This window comes from Athene noctua, chromosome 6 (genome assembly GCF_965140245.1).
Source record: "Athene noctua chromosome 6, bAthNoc1.hap1.1, whole genome shotgun sequence".
NCBI lineage: Eukaryota > Metazoa > Chordata > Aves > Strigiformes > Strigidae > Athene > Athene noctua.
In genome coordinates, this window is record NC_134042.1 from 45,550,985 (window position 1) to 45,571,038 (window position 20,054).

A 20,054-nucleotide genomic window follows, 5' to 3' on the forward strand; every position below is an offset into this window, starting at 1 on the left:
GGGACTGTCAGTGTGTGGTGGGGGCAGCCAGCCCAACGCTCCAGCAGTGCTGACCCTGCCCCTCCTGGAGAAGTCAGCGTATTTGTGAGCTGACGCAAGGGTGTCAGCAGAGGCGCAAGGGATTAAAAATTCAGAAGTGGAGCCTGTGTTTGGGGGCACAGATCCTTTCCTTTGCAGCTGACTCTAATTTCCTGGAAGAAGAATACAAAGTTGAACCAACTAATGCTTATTGCTAGTTTGAAATGCTGGACTACTTCCCCACTGTGGAACTGATTTTCTAAAGCAGGAGTTACAGCAGTGTGGGGAGGGGAAGTGCCTGCCGGGGAGAGCTCAGAGTGGTACTGAGGGATTTCAGTGAACACTGAGAAGTTTTATGTTCAGTTGCTGTGGAAAACACCCAGGAATTAGCCAGTGTCTGTAATGCTTACCTGAGAAAATAGGATTTATGCTCAGCCTGTGAGACTTTTCCCACCTTTTCCACACTTCTCAACGCTGGTGGTTGCTCATTCCCCATCTTCTGGTAGGGGGATTTACGAAGCAGGTTGCTTTGCAGTCTTGCAGTCAGAGAAAGAGTGCCTGTAGCAAACCAACAGCTTCTTCCCAGCCATGGTGGCAAAAAAAGCCTGGTTTATTTCCAGGATATTAAACTAAACTAGTATTCTAACTGTGATGCAATTACGCTTGCAAAGTTAGTTAGCAACATGGTTTAGGAAAGTCAAAGCTTACACTTGTTAGTAGTGGAGCTGTGCAGTAGTTCACATCCAGGCCATGTGCTCAAACAGGGGTCACGAGAGGCCAGCTCCACCCTGACGTTCTCTGCTGGGTCCTGAGCGGGCGGCCCTCACCGCGGGGAAGCCAGCACGCCGCTCTGCAGAGCTCTGTCTGGAGCCAGGCGTGTGCTCCAGCTACCAATTTCACAGCTACAGCTCTCACAGTAGCGCTGCATCCAGAGATAAATGATGGATCCTCCCCGCCCCTCGCCACACACGCTCTCCTCTCTCCCTCTGCCATCATTATTTTGTATTTTGAAAGCAATTACTTTCAGATGGAGCTCATTTAAGTTTCTGCTGCTGTAGAAGTCAGCCAACTCTAACCATTATTTCATTGCCAGGTTGTCACAAATGCCCATGCAAACCTTTCTGCCAAGAACTAATAGTCAGTTGCTGACATGATATTCAGTTCTTCTGCCATTAAAGAACCTATGCAGGGGAAAAAATTTTGAACAATGTTAAAAGGTCTAAAGAAATTTCATAGCCTGCAATTTCCTTTCATTATGTACAGTTATATCAAATTGTTGAGCTGATGTAATATATAAAATGAGGAGCTTTCATGAAATTATCTCAAAAGGTCACCCAAAAAAAAAGTCGGGGAAAATAACTTAAATGTTTTTTCCCCCAAACCTCTTTTAAATCGTTTTACTTCCAGTTGATTATAACCACTGCACTGTAGGCTGACACTGAAGTCTGCTTCAAACAAGCCATTATATATACACCCACCAATTTCTGAGTGTCGTCCTCTTGCTCTGGATGGGGTTGTTACTGTTCAGTGAAAGAAAAAAAAAAAGATATTAAAAAAAGGGGGGGGTAAAGAGCAATAGCACAAACATACATGTGTGCACTTTTGCACGTACATTGTATTTAGGAGCGAAACCAGGCCTAAACTAGTCTTGAGTTGAAGTCTTACTTCTTTGACAGGGAAATGAGAGCTCAGGCTCTTTTCAGCTCTATCTACACCCCACCCCAAAATGGTCAACAACAGCTCTGCCAGCGCGGGACCTGGGGGCCTGTTTGTTTATTATGACTTGTTCCCCCCACCCAGTGAAATCTGCTGGTGTCTGAACCACCAGGGCACCACCTCCATCTTCTGTGGTCGCTCGGTGCTGGGAAACTGCCCAAGAGCTTGAGTTACCTGACAAAGTAAATTGCCCTACAGCTTGTGGTGTGAGTGCAGGCTAAGGCTGAGGCACTGACAGACACCCTGAACATGCACTTGGTGTGCTCCTGAAACCAGGCTGAGCTCAGCGCCAGGAAGGAAATAAAACCCATAAAATAGGGCTTCATGGTACCTGTTTCTTCAGCCACAACGATCTACAGCTGAATGAAACACACATCACTAGGCAAATACTAACGAACTAAAAAGCAGCTGAGAGAAAGGGAGGAGTTGTGGGGGGGTCATTGCATTAGTATACCACATATAAAGTACCTCAAAAGGCACCAACTTCAGCCATAAACCTATTTCCATTGCAAACTTGCAGTGACGGTGAAACGTTGAAACTAAAACCACTTATAAAACAGGATTCAGAAAATTCTGGGTAAAAGGGATCTAGGAAACGTGCAGTCAGCACTGTTAGTGGCTATGCCAGCTCCTTAGTACGCGACATTACAATGAGCAAAGGTTTTTGTCTTTTGAGGCAGTAGCAGCAGAAGTTGGCATTTTTATAGCATAGAAATCTGGCTCCCTTCATGCACTTAAATGGAAATTGCTGACACTCAACAGTGCACGAGGAGTGCAGGTGACTCCTATGTGTAAAGATGGAAAGAGTTAAAGAACACCCAGGTCATAAATAAAATGAAATCCTAGCTATGAAACAGTGTCCCATTTAACTCACCATTTCAGTAGTAGAACACTGAGAAAGGAATGTAAATAATATTTATTTTCTATCTTTTAGTAATCTACTGTCTTTTCATATTCCCAGCAAACACCCTCTTTAGTACTGGTTTAGGCACTGGGTCAGCACTACAGCCACCCACAGCCTTATCTGCTTTGCTGAATTATTCTCTCACAGAACATAAATAACATCAAACAATTTCTTCTGAGATGAATGGTGATGATAGCAAAGGCATTTCCGTGACTTCCAACTCTCATTAAGGAAGGATCACAGCACTGTGCAAGAAACAGTGCAGCCTACAGCTGGGCCGGGACTAAGAGCAGATCTACTGGTGGTGCCTGTCCATGACTGTGCTTGCCTACAGCAGCCAGGAACAGGGGTTATAAACTACTCTGTATCCAAAACACTAGATGTTGGTGCATATATAGAATACATATATGATCAGTATTCAGCCCCATAAAACAGTAATTCCTGTGACAGGCCCTTAGACTGTCCTTGCTTCAAGGCACCTCAGACAAAGCCATACTTCAACTTTAGCTCTCAAGGTAAGAGCCACTTGTCTCACATGGGCACTTTCCTTGGTGAGGAAGGGCAGGGAAGAGAGGGAGTGCTGTCTATCTTCCCCTGTGCTAAGATCAAAATAAACCCATAATCACAACAACATTTTTAATATACGTGGGTTAAAGCACATCTTCAGAAAGAGCAGCGATTTCATCAGCGCACAACTATTTTCTATTACTTGGATAAAGGAACAACCTTGGATGCACAAAAGCAGGTTCCCTGGGCCAGCTTTTAAAAAACATTTGGGTCCAGCTTAATGGGCAAAGCTCAGGCTTGCTTTCTCTATAGTTAGGCTCCAAAGCCATCAGAGCGACAGGCAGCAGCAGCAGTGCTGGGCCTTTCAAGACCCCACCACGACCATGGCCATCAGCGATACTTGGCGTGCTCAGGATGAGCTTCCACATGAAACTTTTGTGCCAATTCATACATATGTGTATAAAATTCATACAAACGTGTATAAATGTAGATACTTATACATATGTATAAATCTTCTGCAGGCAATTCTAAATTACATTTGCAGGCCTTGATCCTGACAGGGGACCTCAACCACCCAGACATCCTTTGGGACTGCCAGCACAGCGAACTGCCAGCAGCACAGCAACTACTGGAGTGTGTTGAGGGCAACTTCCCAGCACAGGAGATGGAGAGCCTGACCAGAGGAGAGACACTGCTGGACCTGTTGCTCATTAATGCAGAAGAACTTAACCAGAGGTAGCTTGGAAGTAGCCTGAGGTGCAGTGATCATGCCCTGATGGAATGCTCAATCCTGATGGGTAAAAGATGGGTAAAAAGTAGAGTGAGGACCTTGAACCTCAGAAAGGCAAACTTTTGAAAGATGATAAGGACACTAGTGCACAGGATGCCTTGGAAAACTGCCCTCAGAGGCAAAGGAGCAAATGAGAGCTGGGAAATAGAGACTTTTTTCTCAGGGCATGAGAGCTCTCAATCCTGATGTGCAGTAAATTGGGCAGGGGAGGCAAGAACCAGCTTGGCTATGTCAAGACCTCTTAGCCCAACTAAAACACAAACCCAAAATGCATAGGCAGTGGAGGCAGGGATATACATCCTGGGAAGATTATAAGGATGTGGATGGTAAGTGCAGAGAGGGGATCAGGAAAGCCAAGGCACAGCTGGAGCTTAACTTCTCTACTGACATGAAAAATAACAAGGATATCTTCAGGAACGTGGGACAACAAAGAAAGGTGAAAGAAATTGTATTTGCCCTGATGAGTGAAATGGAAGACCTGGCTACAACTAACAACAGGTGATTGGCGACAGCCAACATGGCTTTGTTGAAGGCAAATCGTGCCTGAAGAATTTGGTGGTCTTCTACCATACAGTTACAGCATTGGCGGGTAAGGGAAGAGCAACTGACATCATCTACCTGGACTTGTACCAAGCATTTGACATTGTCCCACACAAAATCCTTGTCCTAAATTGAAGAGATACGGAGTTGATGGCTGGACCACTCAGTGCATAAGGAACTGGCTGGATAGTCACATCCAAAGAGTTGCAGTCAACAGCTCAACGTCTGCTTGGGGAGCAGAGATGAGTGGTGTTCCTCAGAAGGCTCCGGGGACACCTTATAGCGGCCTTCCAGTACTTAAACGGCTCCTACAGGCAAGATGGGGAGGGACTCTTTATCAGGGAGTGTAGTGATAGGATAAGGGGTAATGGCTTTAAACTGAGAATAGATTTATATTAAATATTGGGAAGAGATTCTTCCCTGTGAGGGTGGTGAGACACTGGAACAGGTTGCCCAGAGAAGCTGTGGCTGCCCCCTCCCTGGCAGTGTCCAAGGCCAGGTTGGACGGGGCTTTGGGCAACCTGGGCTAGTGGAAGGTGTCCCTGCCCATGGCAGGGGGGTGGGACTAGGTGATCTTCAAGGTCCCTTCCAACCCAAACCATGCTATGATTCTAAAATAAAGTCCAAACAAGACAAAAATTCTTACCTCAGAAGAGGCTGATCACTGGTGAGAGCTTGAATAGGACCAAAAGACAACTTTCGGGAGGCTCACTGCGTTTTTAGTCTCTGTTAAACCACTCTAATGATGCAAATAGAGCCAATGTCTTCCATACTCCACAGGCCATCAGGAGGAAAAAAAAGGTTCCAGCACTTAAGAAGATAATCTCATTTCATCACAGTGATCCCTGTATAGATCTATCATTCAGTCAGTAAGGAATTAACTTATTGTTATTACAGAAATATGCATATTTATTGGAAAAAAACCCAACACTTCAAGATCTTCCTGTCTGAGCTTGCTACACATTTTATAGGAGGACCCAGGCTGTCGGGCACTATCTCAAGGGAGTTTGTTTCAACACATCTTTTCACCATATTTTCCTCTCTGACTGGCAATGTGACAGCACTAAAAATGGTGAATTTGGAAGAAGATGGAGGTATGGAAAAGATCTCACAATCCTGGAAACAAAGCATTTTACCTCCCTGAAATGCTCCAAGACTTACCACATCTGAAAAAAAAAAAAAATAAAAAAATTATCAAGGTTGTTTTACCATTTGATTCTAGTTCCAGACTTGAGATGAACCCCAGCATGTTTTTAACAGCATTCATAAGGAAAAGTTTGTGTTTTTTTCTTTCTTTTTAAATTTTTTTTTTTTAAATCCATGGCAACTGGCACTCCTGCAGGAACCAAGTTTGCTCACCTCTTCAAACATCCCACAACTGCAGCATAATTTCAAGTAGAAGCATCCACCTCTGGCCAGGTCCCAGCTTTCCCTCCCCTCCTCACAGCCCTCGCAGTTCCTCAGCACTCAGTTCATTCACGCTGAAAGTGGAAAAGCCCCCCCAGCCCCCCCAGTATCTAAGGTGCAGTGGAGCGTGGCAGCTCTGCTCAGGGCTGGCAGGGAAAGGGACGTGCTCCACACCAGAAATGCAGCATCTGACAGAGCCCGTGGGATTGCAGGCCCATGCTGCACCCAACACCTCTCTCAAGAGATGGAGGCACCCTTGTTCTCTCATTTTGCCACACAGCTCCCAGTTTCACAGTCATCTGTGATGTTTTAGAGACGTGCACCTTCTGCTTATCCAAATAAGAACCAGCTACATTAATCCAGAGAGACAACAGCTACTGGCTTTTGCCCATTTTAAAACACTAGTAGTAACTTTTAATAAAATTATGTTCAACAAGACAAAAAGTATCTGTTAAAATCACGTCATCGTCCTATTTGCACAGTGGTAGTAACAGCATATATGAATCACAATACGTGGCACAAATCTGCAGATCACCCTTTTACAGAGTCAATCTAGAGCAAATTTCCATTTAGAAGATAATTTTACGATTTATACCTACTCTTTCCCATTTTCTTTTTAGGAGATTTGTTTCAAGACTGCACAGAAATTCAGCACTGCTAAAGCAAAACAAAACAAAAGAAATCACTTAAACATTTTTTTGAAAAACTGTATTGAACAAAAAGATTACACAAGATAAAGAAAATCAGAGAAAAAACAATACAACAGGCACTGAGGCCAGAACATGAGCAAGCCCAAGAAACACTGTAATACATCTGTTCCACAGAAAAACTTCCCTCAGAATGAAAGTACCAATGAATTCCAGACTGTACTCACAATTTTTCCATTTTTTGTAGTGAATATTACACTTATTTAGAAGGGCACAGTTTCTTAAAAACAATAGAAAGGTAGCTAGTAAAAATTTAGACCATCAGAGCATCTGGTATAGTACAAGATCAAAACAAGACGATAGATTTGTGTAACTCACTGAAAACTCTTTATGCCCGTCCTATAAAAAATACTGTCCTTGGCTTTAAAAAAAACACCAAGATCAAAGATTTGGCTAATATTCAAAGTATTCAAATGACATACTAATGAAAGTCCCTAATCCAAAAGACTTATTGGCTCAAAACAGACTTTTGGTGTGATCCCAATTTAATTTCACCATACCCAAAATGCCCAGAACATGCATGTGTTATATTTAAACATATCCATTTAGAGTGACTGCAATTCTAGCTCACGTCAAAATGCGATATTGGCAGTTGCCAGAATGAATGATGCCATCCTGCTCTTCACTGAGGTCATCGGCCAGGCTATTTCCTCTGGTTTTTTTTTCCTCAGTGCAGCTTATTGGCATGGAAAAATCAGAACAGGGGGGTTTAAACACGCACCCTCAGTGAAATTCAAACAAGCCATCACGCTTGCAAAGCAAAGTAAGTGCCAGAACCATCGTCCCCGCTCCTCTTTGAGGGATCCTATACAAGATACAGAAACCACAGCTAAGGTGCCATGCGCTTTGAGAACAAGCAAGCAGCAAACCTGGGGGCAGCGGGCAAAAGCAGGTCCCAGCTTAGGTTCCTGTCTGCAGCCTCACCCCCTGCAAGGGGCTTTGGGTGGGTGGAACATAATTCCACATGAGTCAAAAGGGGGAGAGGGAGATGGTTTGTTCCTAGCTGATTCCACAAGCCCTGATTAGCAGATCATATACAAATACAAACCGTTAATATTCACAGAACAACCTCTTGTACCTAAATATTATAATAGATTTAACATCATTAATAAATATATAAAACAACATGTTAATCTCACAGACAAAACACGTTTCAAAGGTCAGCATTGACTGAAATATCCAGGCAGTTTGGTCATTGTTGAAAGCACTGAAGAAGTATACACAGATAATAATGTGAGTGTTAAGAACAGGCTCACAAAATATAAACTTAAGCTTGGTTTAACATTTCTGAAGAGGCTCTGAACTGGCCCTAGAAGCTATTCTGAATGGCCTTCAAATGAAGGCCCTTGCAGGCATTGCATATTTAAGAACAGAAGAAACTCCTTTACACTGTACATATCTCAGCGCTTTGCCTAGATCAGCTGTATTCCCTGGGGACCAGCACACACAGGGAAGTGGATCTGTCCCAGACGATGCTGCTCTACCTTTCATACAATCTCGTGCTGAAAGAGGACATTGTCTAGTCAGCGCTTAAAAACTACAGTCTGGGAGATGGAGACCTGGGTGCTCACTGCTAGTCCTGACACAGACTTCTTCTGTCACCTTAAAGCAGGCCCTTTACCTCTGTCTCAGTTCACCTGCCTCTGAAAAGGAGAGGCAGTAATTCCCTGTTTCCCAGTACTGCTCTGAGGGTTAATTTCATAAGGTGCTTTTGAAGAGTCTCAGAAAAGGCACTATAAAAGTGCAGCTATTATAATGTCAGAAACACAGAGGTGTGCGTCCCACAAGCCTTTCCCGAGACACCAATGTGCAAATCTAGAAGAGATGAGGACTCGCACTGTGCCACACTTCAGCAGTCCCATCACAGTAGTTTGATTTTCTCCCACAGCTTTGAACAAGCTTCACATTTCTGAGTCTCGACAGAATTACTGGGTTGCCCCGTTTCGCAGACTGTCTCCAGTCTCCGTTTGCTCTAACGGGCCAAGTTCCGGATGTGTGACCGGGGACTTCCTCTGCCCTCGAAGAGTGTGTGCATTCAACATCTCCAGCAGCAAGTCATACACTGGGACCACATTTTTACACTTCATGCTCAGGAGATGCTCCATTCCCTTGTTACTGTGAAGGAGAACAGCAAACAAGTCAGCAATCTGGGTCCAGCAAGGCAGAGGAGGCAAACGTGCTCATGGCTTCAAGAAAGTCCTTCTTATTAGAAGTGAAGAGGATTTAGCTGCTGTAGTCCCTGAAATCACTTGACACTACCAACAGTAACAACATCCTAATAGTTTAAAGCTGAGTGGTTTACTATTTAGAGAATGAAGATTTGTTTTACATGGCACAAACCGGCCTCAGAAAACAATGCAGATATATCAGCCCAATTGAAATCAAAGAGAAAACCTCTTTGATGCTGTAAACGTGGGAGGCCCCCACGCTGCAGCTTTGTACAAAAGGGGAAGTTACAATGTGAAGCTCTAGTGACTCCCTACGTCTCCTGCCTGGTTGAGTAGACCAAGACCAAACTACCCTGGCTAACTTCAAGCAGTTTGTTTCCTCTCTGCATCTCCAGTGTCAGATCACGGCAAAGAAGGAATTGCAGCCCCCACCTCCTACATCCAGCTCTTGAGGATCCTGCACCATTTGATAAGGCCAAGTGCATCACTTATTTCCAGAACAAAGTATAATTGACTGACCAGTGCTAAGCAATGTAAAGGATTCAGGTTACAACAAAGTAGCCTCCAGACTTCAGCTGAGGCAGGTACAGCATAAAAACTCTTGCTTTAATAAGAAAATACAAAAATTTTGCAAAGATTCACAATGTTTATTCATGCCATGCCAGAACAAGTGCTGCCGTGATGCGGTGTCACACCACAGTGGGCAACCCAGGTGCCAGCAGTGCATCAGAGCCGTGGGTCGGGTTCAGCTCTGGCTGCTGCTGCAGCTTCTGCAGGGCCAGCTCTCAAACCCACCCCCAGCTCACAAACGGGCTGTTAAAAGCTGCCTGTTGGCACAGTCGGGTCCCTGCTGTGGCCACCTGCTCTCCCAGGACACTTGTTGCCAAGGTGGCTGTGCCTCTTCCAGTGTCCCTAAACAGGGTCAGGTATGACCATCTCTCTCTCCTTTGATGTTCTAGCCTGGTCCCAGGACTGTCTTCCCTGGACACCCTCCACAGCCAAGCCATAAGACAGCTTTACGAATAGCTAGTCTCTGGGTAAGAATTTAAAATGACAAACAGCCTGAAAATTCATGCATCTGTTTGTAGGGCCCTGCCTTTGAATCTGCTGTACTGCAGCAGAGATGAGCAGCTCACGGAGGTCCAGGAACATGCAGGGAGCAGAGGAGCTGCTTCCCATGGGGAAAGCAGGAGCCTGGCATTGCTGTAGCATGAGTCACATGGCAAAAATGTTGTGGTTCTGAATAAAAGACCTAACAGTTAGTTGCTCCCAGGACCCACAACAAATTTGGCCCAGGAACCACATGGCACCCACAGTACACTTTGCTTCACCAAAGCCTGCGCTGCAGATCAGTTTTGAAAGAGACTTTTACTTTGGGTAGAAGAGTTTTGATGTCTGGGTGAGAGGCTTTTTGAAAGACTGGATTTGTGTTATTATTGTTTAACATTTCAGGCAGATACATAATGAGCAATTTGATATAATACAGTTAAGACAGCTTTCAACACAATGATTCTGGGTGCCAGCAAGCACTTGAGTATATTGCCTATTTAGTTGTGCTGGGAAGGAAAGCTTTACAATGAACAGAGATGAAGAGCAGTACCAGGATTCCCTCAGGAGTACTCCGGAGTTCAAGCCTTGCTTTGTTGCTGTAATAAACAAAGACTAACACCTTGTGCGTTACCCACATTCTGTAAAACTTACCTGGCGTGTCTGACGTGAGAGAGCAGCATCAACAAATTGGCCAGACGAGTTGTCTGTTGCTGCGAGGGGATTCCGCTCTTGGCAATAACCCACACCAAAGCATCCGTGACTACGTTAAGCAGGTGATGCCGTTTCCTGTTGCTTTCAGGTTCTTCTGTTGACAAGGGAAACATGCCTAACCAGAGAAGAGAGAGAAATACTCCCTGCTCATGAGGATGAAAAAAAAGCTATGAATGGATTTTTTTCTGATGTAATATTTCAACAGGATTAGAGAAGATACATTTCTCGACACACACACACACCCCCCCAAACCTGTACAAATGATGCTCCATGTGCCACACCAAGCTTCAACTTACATTCCTTTGCAAAAATTTGATGGCCACACCATTTGCAAACTGAGTAATTCTCCCAAATCCTCCCAAGACAACACGTTGAACATAAACCCTTCAGTCCAGAGAATGGACATGCTCTCCATTCTCCAGTTTTGTTTTTTTTCCTTTGAATCACTCTGAATCTTGTGGTTTAGTAACTATTATGAAATATAGAATTATGGTTTCTCTAATCCCTCTTGCTGAAAAAAAAAATTTTTTACTTGAATATACCCTATGGAGGGAGGAGAACGTGCTGAGAGACATTGCTCATGGATCCAGCCTGCCATGGTCTCCCTACAGCTCACTAAGGGTGCCACAATACAGCACTTGCCTACAGTGAGAAACCTTAAAAGTCAGAAAAAATAAAAAAAAAGGAACTGCTGATATGGAGAGAGGAGAGAAGAAATCACCACTAGGAAGGTCTGGGAACACACAGTAGCATTACTGATAGAACAGAAGAGAAAAAGAAAATAAAATCCTCCAAAAGATACTTCTGGAAGGACACAGCTCCAAACCACTTTGAAAATTGGGAGTAAAAGATTAACTTCAGCAAGAAAGGAGAGCAAAGAGAGATTAAATGAGAGATTTGTTTGAGAGGTGAGGCTTTGAAGCAAATACAGCTGATGAACATGGGGTTTTTGATGGGTTTTTTGGTTGGTTGATTGCTTGTTGTGAAGTGTGGGTGGTTTTTTTTAAAAAAAAAAAACAGCTTTTGTTGTCTGCTGAAATAATGGTATCCATCAATAAACAAGTGGGATAACAGTTGGACTATTCCTCTTCAGAACTGTGCTGAGAATTATGCAGAAGTTCCTTGCTGAAAACAGTAGATGTAAATAGTTAGCAGTTATTTTGTTGTTGTATTTTTTTGACAACATTAATTACAAAATTTTCTTGGGAATAAAATTATTTTACTGCAGACTACCCTAAACTAGCAAACATACACTCCTATTTGCCTTGTGTAAAAGGCTGCAAAGCAAAGCTCCTATCCTGAAATTCATCTTGCAGAACCATTATTTTCAATAATTTCTACCATTTAATTACCATTAAACAGGAACATTTAAGCCAAATTAATCATAACTCAGTTGAGTTACTAGTTCTATTAGAATTAAGAATTAAGGACAGGTTTGTAGAGCTGTACAGCAACTTTACACATAACCAGGATCCACAGAGACAGGAGCAAAAGTTCTCGATGGGAACGTGCCCACAGCCAGAGCCATGAGCTCCACTTTGTGAGAAACTTTCAGATTTTGGGTCTTTCATGCAGTTCTTACAACAGGACATAAACCCTACAACCAGCAAATGATGCAGCTCAGAAGTTTCTTGAGCAAAATTCCTGGAAGTCCTTTCCTATTGTTCTCTTTCAGCAGCTTTGATATTTCTGCCATTTTTAAAGGCTGATTTCCCAGCTACCCTCGAAATAAAAAGTACACTTTGGTGAGTGTCAGAGTCAACTGCATACTCACTGGAATTGAGGAGGATCATTGCCTTGACACACAGATACTCCTTGTGCTGCAGTTTCAGCTCTCGGAACCTCGAGGTCATGGCCAGGAGCATATCAAAGATCTCCAAAATTCCCTCTACGCATTTGCCCTCATCCCTATGGAAACACATTTAAAATGGTACTGAAAAAGTAGAATTAAGGAACTCTAACTCAGCTAGATAAAAGTCAAAGCACAAAGGAAGCTGTAAAAGGCCTATCCATCTCATCTTTGGGAGAATTCAAAAGGTTCCATCATGATAACTAAATTGAAAATTACACCGGTATAAAAGGTCAGCACCTCTAAGAAACTGATTTTCTCTTTAAAGCGCATGCAGGATAGACTACAAGGAAGTAAGATCATATTTTGGTAAGAGGCTTTAACTTCATGACTACTATAATTCTGGAAAACTAGTTTGAAACTCTGTAGTGCAGGGCACAGTACCACCTTGAATCATTTTCCAGATTTGTTTCACAAGGAGTTAATACCACGACCAGTGACATCACTATTTGTATTTGACAAGCCTCAGGACTTGGTGAATAAGAAAGACCCACTAAAAGAAGTTTCTTGGAACAATAAGACATTTAGAAAGAATAAAACAACCTCTACCCCCATTCCCCAGCACCACCTTCTTTGAGAGTGAAGATGTAAATAGATTTTTGGGTTCTTCGTGGCTTTGTGGTTTCGTTACTTTTTATGTTTGCAGGTGTTTACTGAATGCAACTTTATCATTTGGGATATTAGAAATGGCCCCATTTTCTGATCTACAAAACCCCCAAACAGCGCTAAACCATTCCATTGGGTTTAAAATTAAGCAGCAGCAGATTTCAAACCACTGAAGTTACTGTTCCTGATTTTTGGTTAGGTTTTTTTTACATGTTGTGAGAGACTGAAATGTCCTATGACTGTCCCAAAGCTTGCTTGTGTCTGTGCAAACCTCCAAGAGAAGCTGCTGTGCCCTGTGAATGGCTCTGGGGGATGCTGCCCAGAGGAGCGGGAGTGTGTTGAAGGATGCACTCTCCACTTCTTTGCAGTTGCATTGTCCGGACTCTTTACATAAACCTCAAAGGGGCAGACATGGGCTGAGCTGGCCCCATCCTGTAGCCGTTTGTGGCTCTGTTGTGCAGGCCAGACCCCATGCCTGCATTGGCAATGAACTGATAAGAGGCAAACGTTCCTGCCCTTGACGCAGGATGCAACAAAACCTGTTGGGCCAGAGGAAAAAAAAACTAAAGGCGAGCAGATATGCTGATCAGCTGGTACGATGAACTTAAAAAGGCAGCAGAAAATCTTGCTCTTGGTGCATCTACCATTGAGGCCTGATCTGTGTGCAGCCACCATCGAAGCCCGAAGAGCTGAAGGCTGAGGACCAACGGGACGCCGCTGGATCCATGGTGGTGACTATTCTTGCAGCCCTATCCCCCATCCTTGCTTTATTTCTGCCTTTTCATTCTATTCTGTCCTATCGCTACCCCTCTTCACTTTTTTAATAATAAAAACCTATTTTGGGTATACAGCATTTGACCTCGTTTGTGTCTTAATCTCGCTCTTGGGATCGTATCGAAACCTCCCCTGACATTGGATCGGGACACATGTACTGGACTAAAGATAGCAATTAAGCTCTATGACACAGTATGCAAAGGGATGCTTCTTATACTATCTGTAATATGAGATTTTTTTTTCTCTGTGATGTTTTTAAGACGAGACAGACTTAAGCACAGCAGTGCAGGAGAATTAAAGAACTTTACTCTCTACTGGATCCCAAGAGGAAGGTGCTGAGCCTTCCGGCTGGGAGGCAGGCACAGGCAGGTAACACTAACCAGGTGCAGCAAGTACTGCCTGCAGACAGCTAACTGCCTCAATAATGCCCAGTTTCCCCTGTTCCTCATAGCAAACGGAAATTTTAAGCTTTGGAGCAGGACAGGCAGCTGCCGGTTTCAAAACAAAGACACAAGCATCAGAGAAGTACTTGTCTACAAAGATTATGTAGGAAATGTATCTGAAGTTCAGCTAAGATAAAAACAATCAAGTTACAGACCAGTTTCATATACACTTGTCTTAAAAAAAAAAAAAAAATTACAGTGTGCCCAGATGCTTGCTGGCTCCCACTCTGCTGTGTCTTGTGGAGATGAAGGAATGCCTCAAATAAGCTCACTCTATTCAGCACATATTATCCTCCCGAGGAACTAAATGTATCATACATTTTCAGCAATTTCTTATCATTGCATTGAACAACACAGCGTGTCCTGCATGGAATTTTATATGGGCAAATAATAATTTATTTCATATATTTTATAAATTAAATTTATTTCTCTTACTAACCCATTTGGCTTTCTGTATCTACAATGATTATTACTGAGCTTAAGCCACAGTGCTGGTATAGACCTGAATTTCCACAGGTTGAAAAGGTTAAGAGACATTTTAAACCTACCCAAGAGAACATATTGTTTCCCTGACTTTTTACCAGTGTGAAGCCCAGGTCAAAGCCTCTGAGGTCCTGTAGAAAAACACCCTTACTAATCCGTATTCTTCCCTGCTGGTACATGATGTTACGGAGAAATAATTTTTAATCTTGGAAACACCCTGCTTTAGCTTGAAAAAAATGCTTTCAGTATTAAAAAGCAAGCTAGGGTTTTTTAAATTGCTTTTGACTAGTGCTGCAATGCTCATTATTATGGCTATTTATGAAGTCTGCGCTAGGGGCAGGCAGAAAAACAGGTGGAAAAGCTACTTTAAAAAACTAAAATATGGCCTGACACTACATCTGCTTTTTTTAAGGGGTGGGAGGGACAAAAATCTATCATCAGCTGCATTGTGTTGATGTGCTTATTGTTTCAGCATGTAGAGACCTGGACCAAAAGGAATAAAACCAATGAAACATGTGAAAAATACAGAGAAAATTCAATTGTCATGTGCTACAGGAATTAAAGAGCTGGCAAGTTCAACCGTACTGTTTACACTTAGCATTCCTTAAGCCTGTCAGGATGTGGAACCTCAAGACATTATTGTTAGAAATACAAGTAAAGGATATTGTTAGTTATACTATTAATAACATCTCCCATACTTAATCCTCTTCCTTTTACCATTCCCACCACCTCCAAACATCTAATATGAAGTGTTCTCAAGAAGTTTATTACTCTCACCTGTCTAGTACGAGGTCTGGTGCAAAAATTAGTTTCCCAGGATGGTCGATTGATCTCCACATCAAACCAATCATTAAAACTTCCATCCAGCAGCTCTCCAAGAGTCTTACTTGGTCATATAGGCTGAGATCAATGAAACCTAAAATGATGAAAATAGCATAAAATAAATGAATCTGTTTATTTCGTTGTTTTGATAAAGCAGACTGAGTATATGAGAAACAACAGAAACAGAAAGAATTACGGGCTGTGAAGAAAGCCAGAAAAGGGAGCACTGACATGAGAAGGACCATGCTGCCATCTCAAATAAGAACATAAATATTTGTTATTATCATTGTCAAATCTTCCACAAAACATCTGAAATAAAGCAGAGCGATGTTCAAGGGCAATTATTCCCATACTGCTGGTAAAACTCAAGTGGCTGCAGAGGACCTGTCTTATGCTTGGCCACCTCTTTAAATGACGGTCCCACAGCCTCCTGAGAGGCACCAGGGAATCACTCGGGAAACTCCCATTTGTTGGAGATTACTGCATTGCACTGCAGAGGACTCCCAAGAAAATAGTCTGTTCTTTCCCCAGAATCCATATGGTTGCCATTTACAGGGTTTTTTTTTATTTATGACAGGTGTGTTTCTGGGTTTGTTGGGTAACTATGAGAGAATCCACATCTTGGTGCCTGTGTTGACCCTATCCTATCCCTTTCCTGCTGACTCCTTCCCCAAAATTGCAATAAACCAGAAAAAAAAAAAAAAAAAAAAAAAAAAAAAAAGACGTGTAGGGTAGTTGGTGAAGGTCATAGTGTCCCCATACACAACATCCCAGAAACAAGACAAGAATTAATGTGATTGTGCATAAACCTGGTGCAGCATTTACTTCTCTCCAGAATTTACAGCCAGGAGTCAGATAGCACTGCAGCACAGCCAGAAGGGAGAGACAGTCGTTGCCCTGCCTTTCCCTTCCCCTGTAAAAAACACTGGGGAAAAAAAAGATGCATAGAGTCCAAATAAAGAGAAGTAAAATTTACATACCAAAAGACCAGAAGTGTAAATTATGAAAACACAAATGGAAAAGCAGACTGGCCAGTTAAGGTATAAAACCACAGATACAATGAAGACCAGTTCAGTGATCAAAAGCAGAGCTGCTTTAGACAGGTCTCTTACCAAAAGTGCTTCATTTTCAAACAAGCTGGCATCTACGACTCTGCACAGTGAAAAATTGTTACAGCCTGGCCATGAGAGACAGGTTTCCAGTAGTTTTTGCCAGTTGTCTGAGGTCTTAAAATACAGGCAGTACGTTTGCATTGTCAAAGAATCTTCTGTCGGTGATTTATATAAATGCTCCATATATTTTAATCTCATTAAACTACTAGGTTGGAAGACAGTCAGTGACAGCCCAGGTTGACATAAACTGGGTAATGCACGCTCTCTCTTACCAGTGCTAGAAGTGCTGCCTTTCAAAATTGATAGCTTTGCTCCTTATTTTGTAAGAAGGGTAAACAGGAGCCTATGAGGGGTACCTTCCCACCTGGATTTTGTTGTCACAGAATTTACGACAGAATCCACAGCCAACAAGAGATTATCTGCCAGACACACACTCATAATTTTAAAAGTGCTTTTAGAAAAATAATCACAGAAGTGTGAATAGTATAAACTGACAGCGGCAGTTTCCCGGGAAACAACAGCCCAAAGACATTTCCAAATTTTATTTAAATAAACATTTACACAGGCATGTGCTGATTTCTCTAGCATAAATAACAAGTTACTTGGTTTTAAAAAAAAAAAATCTCAGTTGAGTGAGATGTCAGTGCAAGTCCCAGTGTTCAATCTATAGGTACTTAAAGATCCAGATTCATCCTGTATGTCATCTGCCAAGCTCACTCTATCAGCACCAGCAGTATGATTTATGGCCACTGAGTACAGTGACTAGAAGGACTATACCTTTCCTATTCCTAACAAATTTATGCTTTAAAGATTAAAAACAGCGCATAACCACCACAGCTCCCATCGCAGTGTCAGAAGTCCTGTTTCATCTGCTGCAGAGTACATTAAACTACTTCTTTTTTTTTCTATGGCTGTAGTACACGTCCTTTAAATCATGTGCTCTATACCTAATAATTTCATTATAAATTACTGAGACACACAAGAAAAAAAACTTGTGCTGTATGTGTAGTAACTAGCAAGAGACACACTGCCTTGGCCAGCACCACTCTAGGTTGCATAATAAATCCAAATGTCAATATTATGACAACATTCTATCGATTAGCAATACAGATTCAGCTACGAACCACATTCAACTCTCTTAGACTAGGTCAACAAAGTAAAAGGCAACTATAAAAGTTATGTTCTGCCATATGACAACTTAAAATTAAAATACTTGGAATTCAGAAGGAATCCAGGTGACAGCTTCTATTTTACTGAACAACAACAAAAATACAATCCATCAAATTGAAAGTACAGAAGAAAATACAATCAGAGAGTAAAACTCATAATGAAAGAAGGTCATTAAATATTACATATGAAAAATATAAGATACAAACAGTTATCTTTCTTATTTAGCCAAAAAGTTACTGTTAACATCAGCAACTATAGGAAAAATAAGATTTTTTTTTTTCACTTTCTGCGAGTGTCAAAATAACATCCAATAATACTTTAGAGGTGAAAATGGTCTTCTTACCCAACTACACAAAAGCAAATATTAAGCTTTACAGAAAGTAAAATTACTGTTCACTGGGCCATTAGTCAAGAACTCTGTATTTTTTTTCTAAGACCTGACCTCCAGGAAGCAGAGCATGGCCCTAGATGGTTAACTTCTGGCAAGAGTTTTTGAAAACTGAAATTCTATGCCCTAAGCTTTAGTCATCACAGATATTTTAATGGAAAAAAAAAAAAATCCACATTCAAGTAAATGCTCTAACTACCATGTAATATGGCAATGTTACTTCTAATTAGGCACGTATTAAACATCCCATCTATTTTTGGCATTGTTCTAAAATGTTGTTTACTTTTGTTCTGTGTAACAGGAGTGATCAGAAAAAAACCAAAACATACAAGACAAAGTGTCAACATTCCCAGGAACTGTTTTGAAGGGGTTTGACTGCTTCAGTGGGTTTTCTTCATACAGTTCTCTTATTGCCAAGAAAAAGGTTTTATTTCTGACAAATGTTGAAAATAAACTAAAAATTATCAATATCAAATTGGGGTTGGTTTGGAAAGTGATCTTTTAAAAAATTTAAAAGATTAATCTCAACTGGCTGAGGTTCTGGGTTTGTGTTTGGGATTTTTATTGGAAAAAAAAAATTAAGAACAATCAGAAAATGGAAAATGTTGTTTGGGGGTTTTTTCCCATTCAAATATTGCTTAAAATGAGGTCATCTTCTAAGACTTTCTCTGATTTTCCTTCACAATTCACTTCCTACTAGATTAACATAACTATATGGAGTTCTCTGAAATGGTACCTTTTAATGAAGTTTTTCTGATCGGACAAGAAATTGTAGTAAAAGGCATCACTTAACCCCTTACAGTTACTTACTTTACAGTTATTTTCAGAGTTTCTTAAGTCAGGAAAAATAAGGATTAATGATTCAGGCTCTCAGTTTAAAACTTTGCACGTTAATGGCAAAACCACTATCACTTTGCAAATGGCTAGCGCGGTTTAAGACGCTCATGCTGTTGAAGCATCTCCAAGCAAGCCTAGCAGCTGACCTGGAATTTGTACATCCTAAACCCATCAGATCTGAACCCTCCAACACAGTGGCTGAGCCGTGGAGACTGTGATCTTTAACTAGGAGATGTGGTCTAGCAGCTGGAGCTGGTAGCACCTTCAGCCACTCCACCTAGATCTGAACTAGGATACACTTACCTTATTCTAAATTCTTAGAAATATTCTCCGCTAAGCTTGTTGCCTGTAGTGTGTCCACACTCAGTTTACTCTTAGAGGTAAGGATTACTGGCATGTCTTCCTGCGTGCACACTGAAGTGACAGCAAGTGCTGTTCACCATGCACCAGCGTGACAAGACCAGGGCACGCACCAGTACACTGGCTGCCTTCAGCATTAAATCCAAGAGAGGAGCTCATGGTGTCCTGATGGACGTGGGGTTAGGACTACCAGACACATAGCAGAATATATTAGCCACACGAGGTAAACACAGGTGTAGGGATCACTTCTAGCAGAGCACTGTATCTGAAGTTAAGGATTAAGCCCCACGCTGCTGTAAGTCCATCCATTATTCAATGCTTCTTTCAGCTCACTGTTATTAGTTGGTCACCTTAGCTTTCGCCAAAGAGCCAGTCTGCGGTTTAGTCTATGTCAGCCAGCAAGTTCTTCTGCACAACTTTACCAGATATCATCTCTGTGTGCTGGCTGCTTTTATTCTGGGTTTTATTCTTTCTTCGGACTGTTTTAATCGTGGATGCTTCACGAAGAAAGAATTGCGAATGCCCACCATTTCTAGTTTGTAAAAAGTGCAATGGTACATTGTCAAAATACAATACTGTGGTCACATCTGAGACATTCAAGGCAATAACACATGTAGCTGTACTTCAGTGCATGTTCTTTGTGTTGCCAAGAACCAAAAGCGTCCTTATTGATTTTTGTTTTGAAGGAGAGG

The 20,054-nt window shown here is 42.0% G+C and overlaps 1 protein-coding gene across 1 annotated transcript in view; it reads right to left on the bottom strand.

The window, feature by feature from the left end:
- Positions 1–7,906: 7,906 nt before the first annotated feature.
- Positions 7,907–20,054, bottom strand: part of ESR2 (estrogen receptor 2) — a 58,642-nt gene continuing 46,494 nt past the window's right edge. The window contains exons 6-9 of the mRNA XM_074909327.1: positions 15,451–15,589; positions 12,293–12,426; positions 10,459–10,633; positions 7,907–8,704 (exon numbers count right to left, since the gene is read on the bottom strand). Of these exons, the coding sequence (XP_074765428.1) occupies positions 8,515–8,704; positions 10,459–10,633; positions 12,293–12,426; positions 15,451–15,589 (638 nt within the window). The 3' untranslated portion in view covers positions 7,907–8,514. The remainder of the gene's footprint in view (positions 8,705–10,458; positions 10,634–12,292; positions 12,427–15,450; positions 15,590–20,054) is intronic.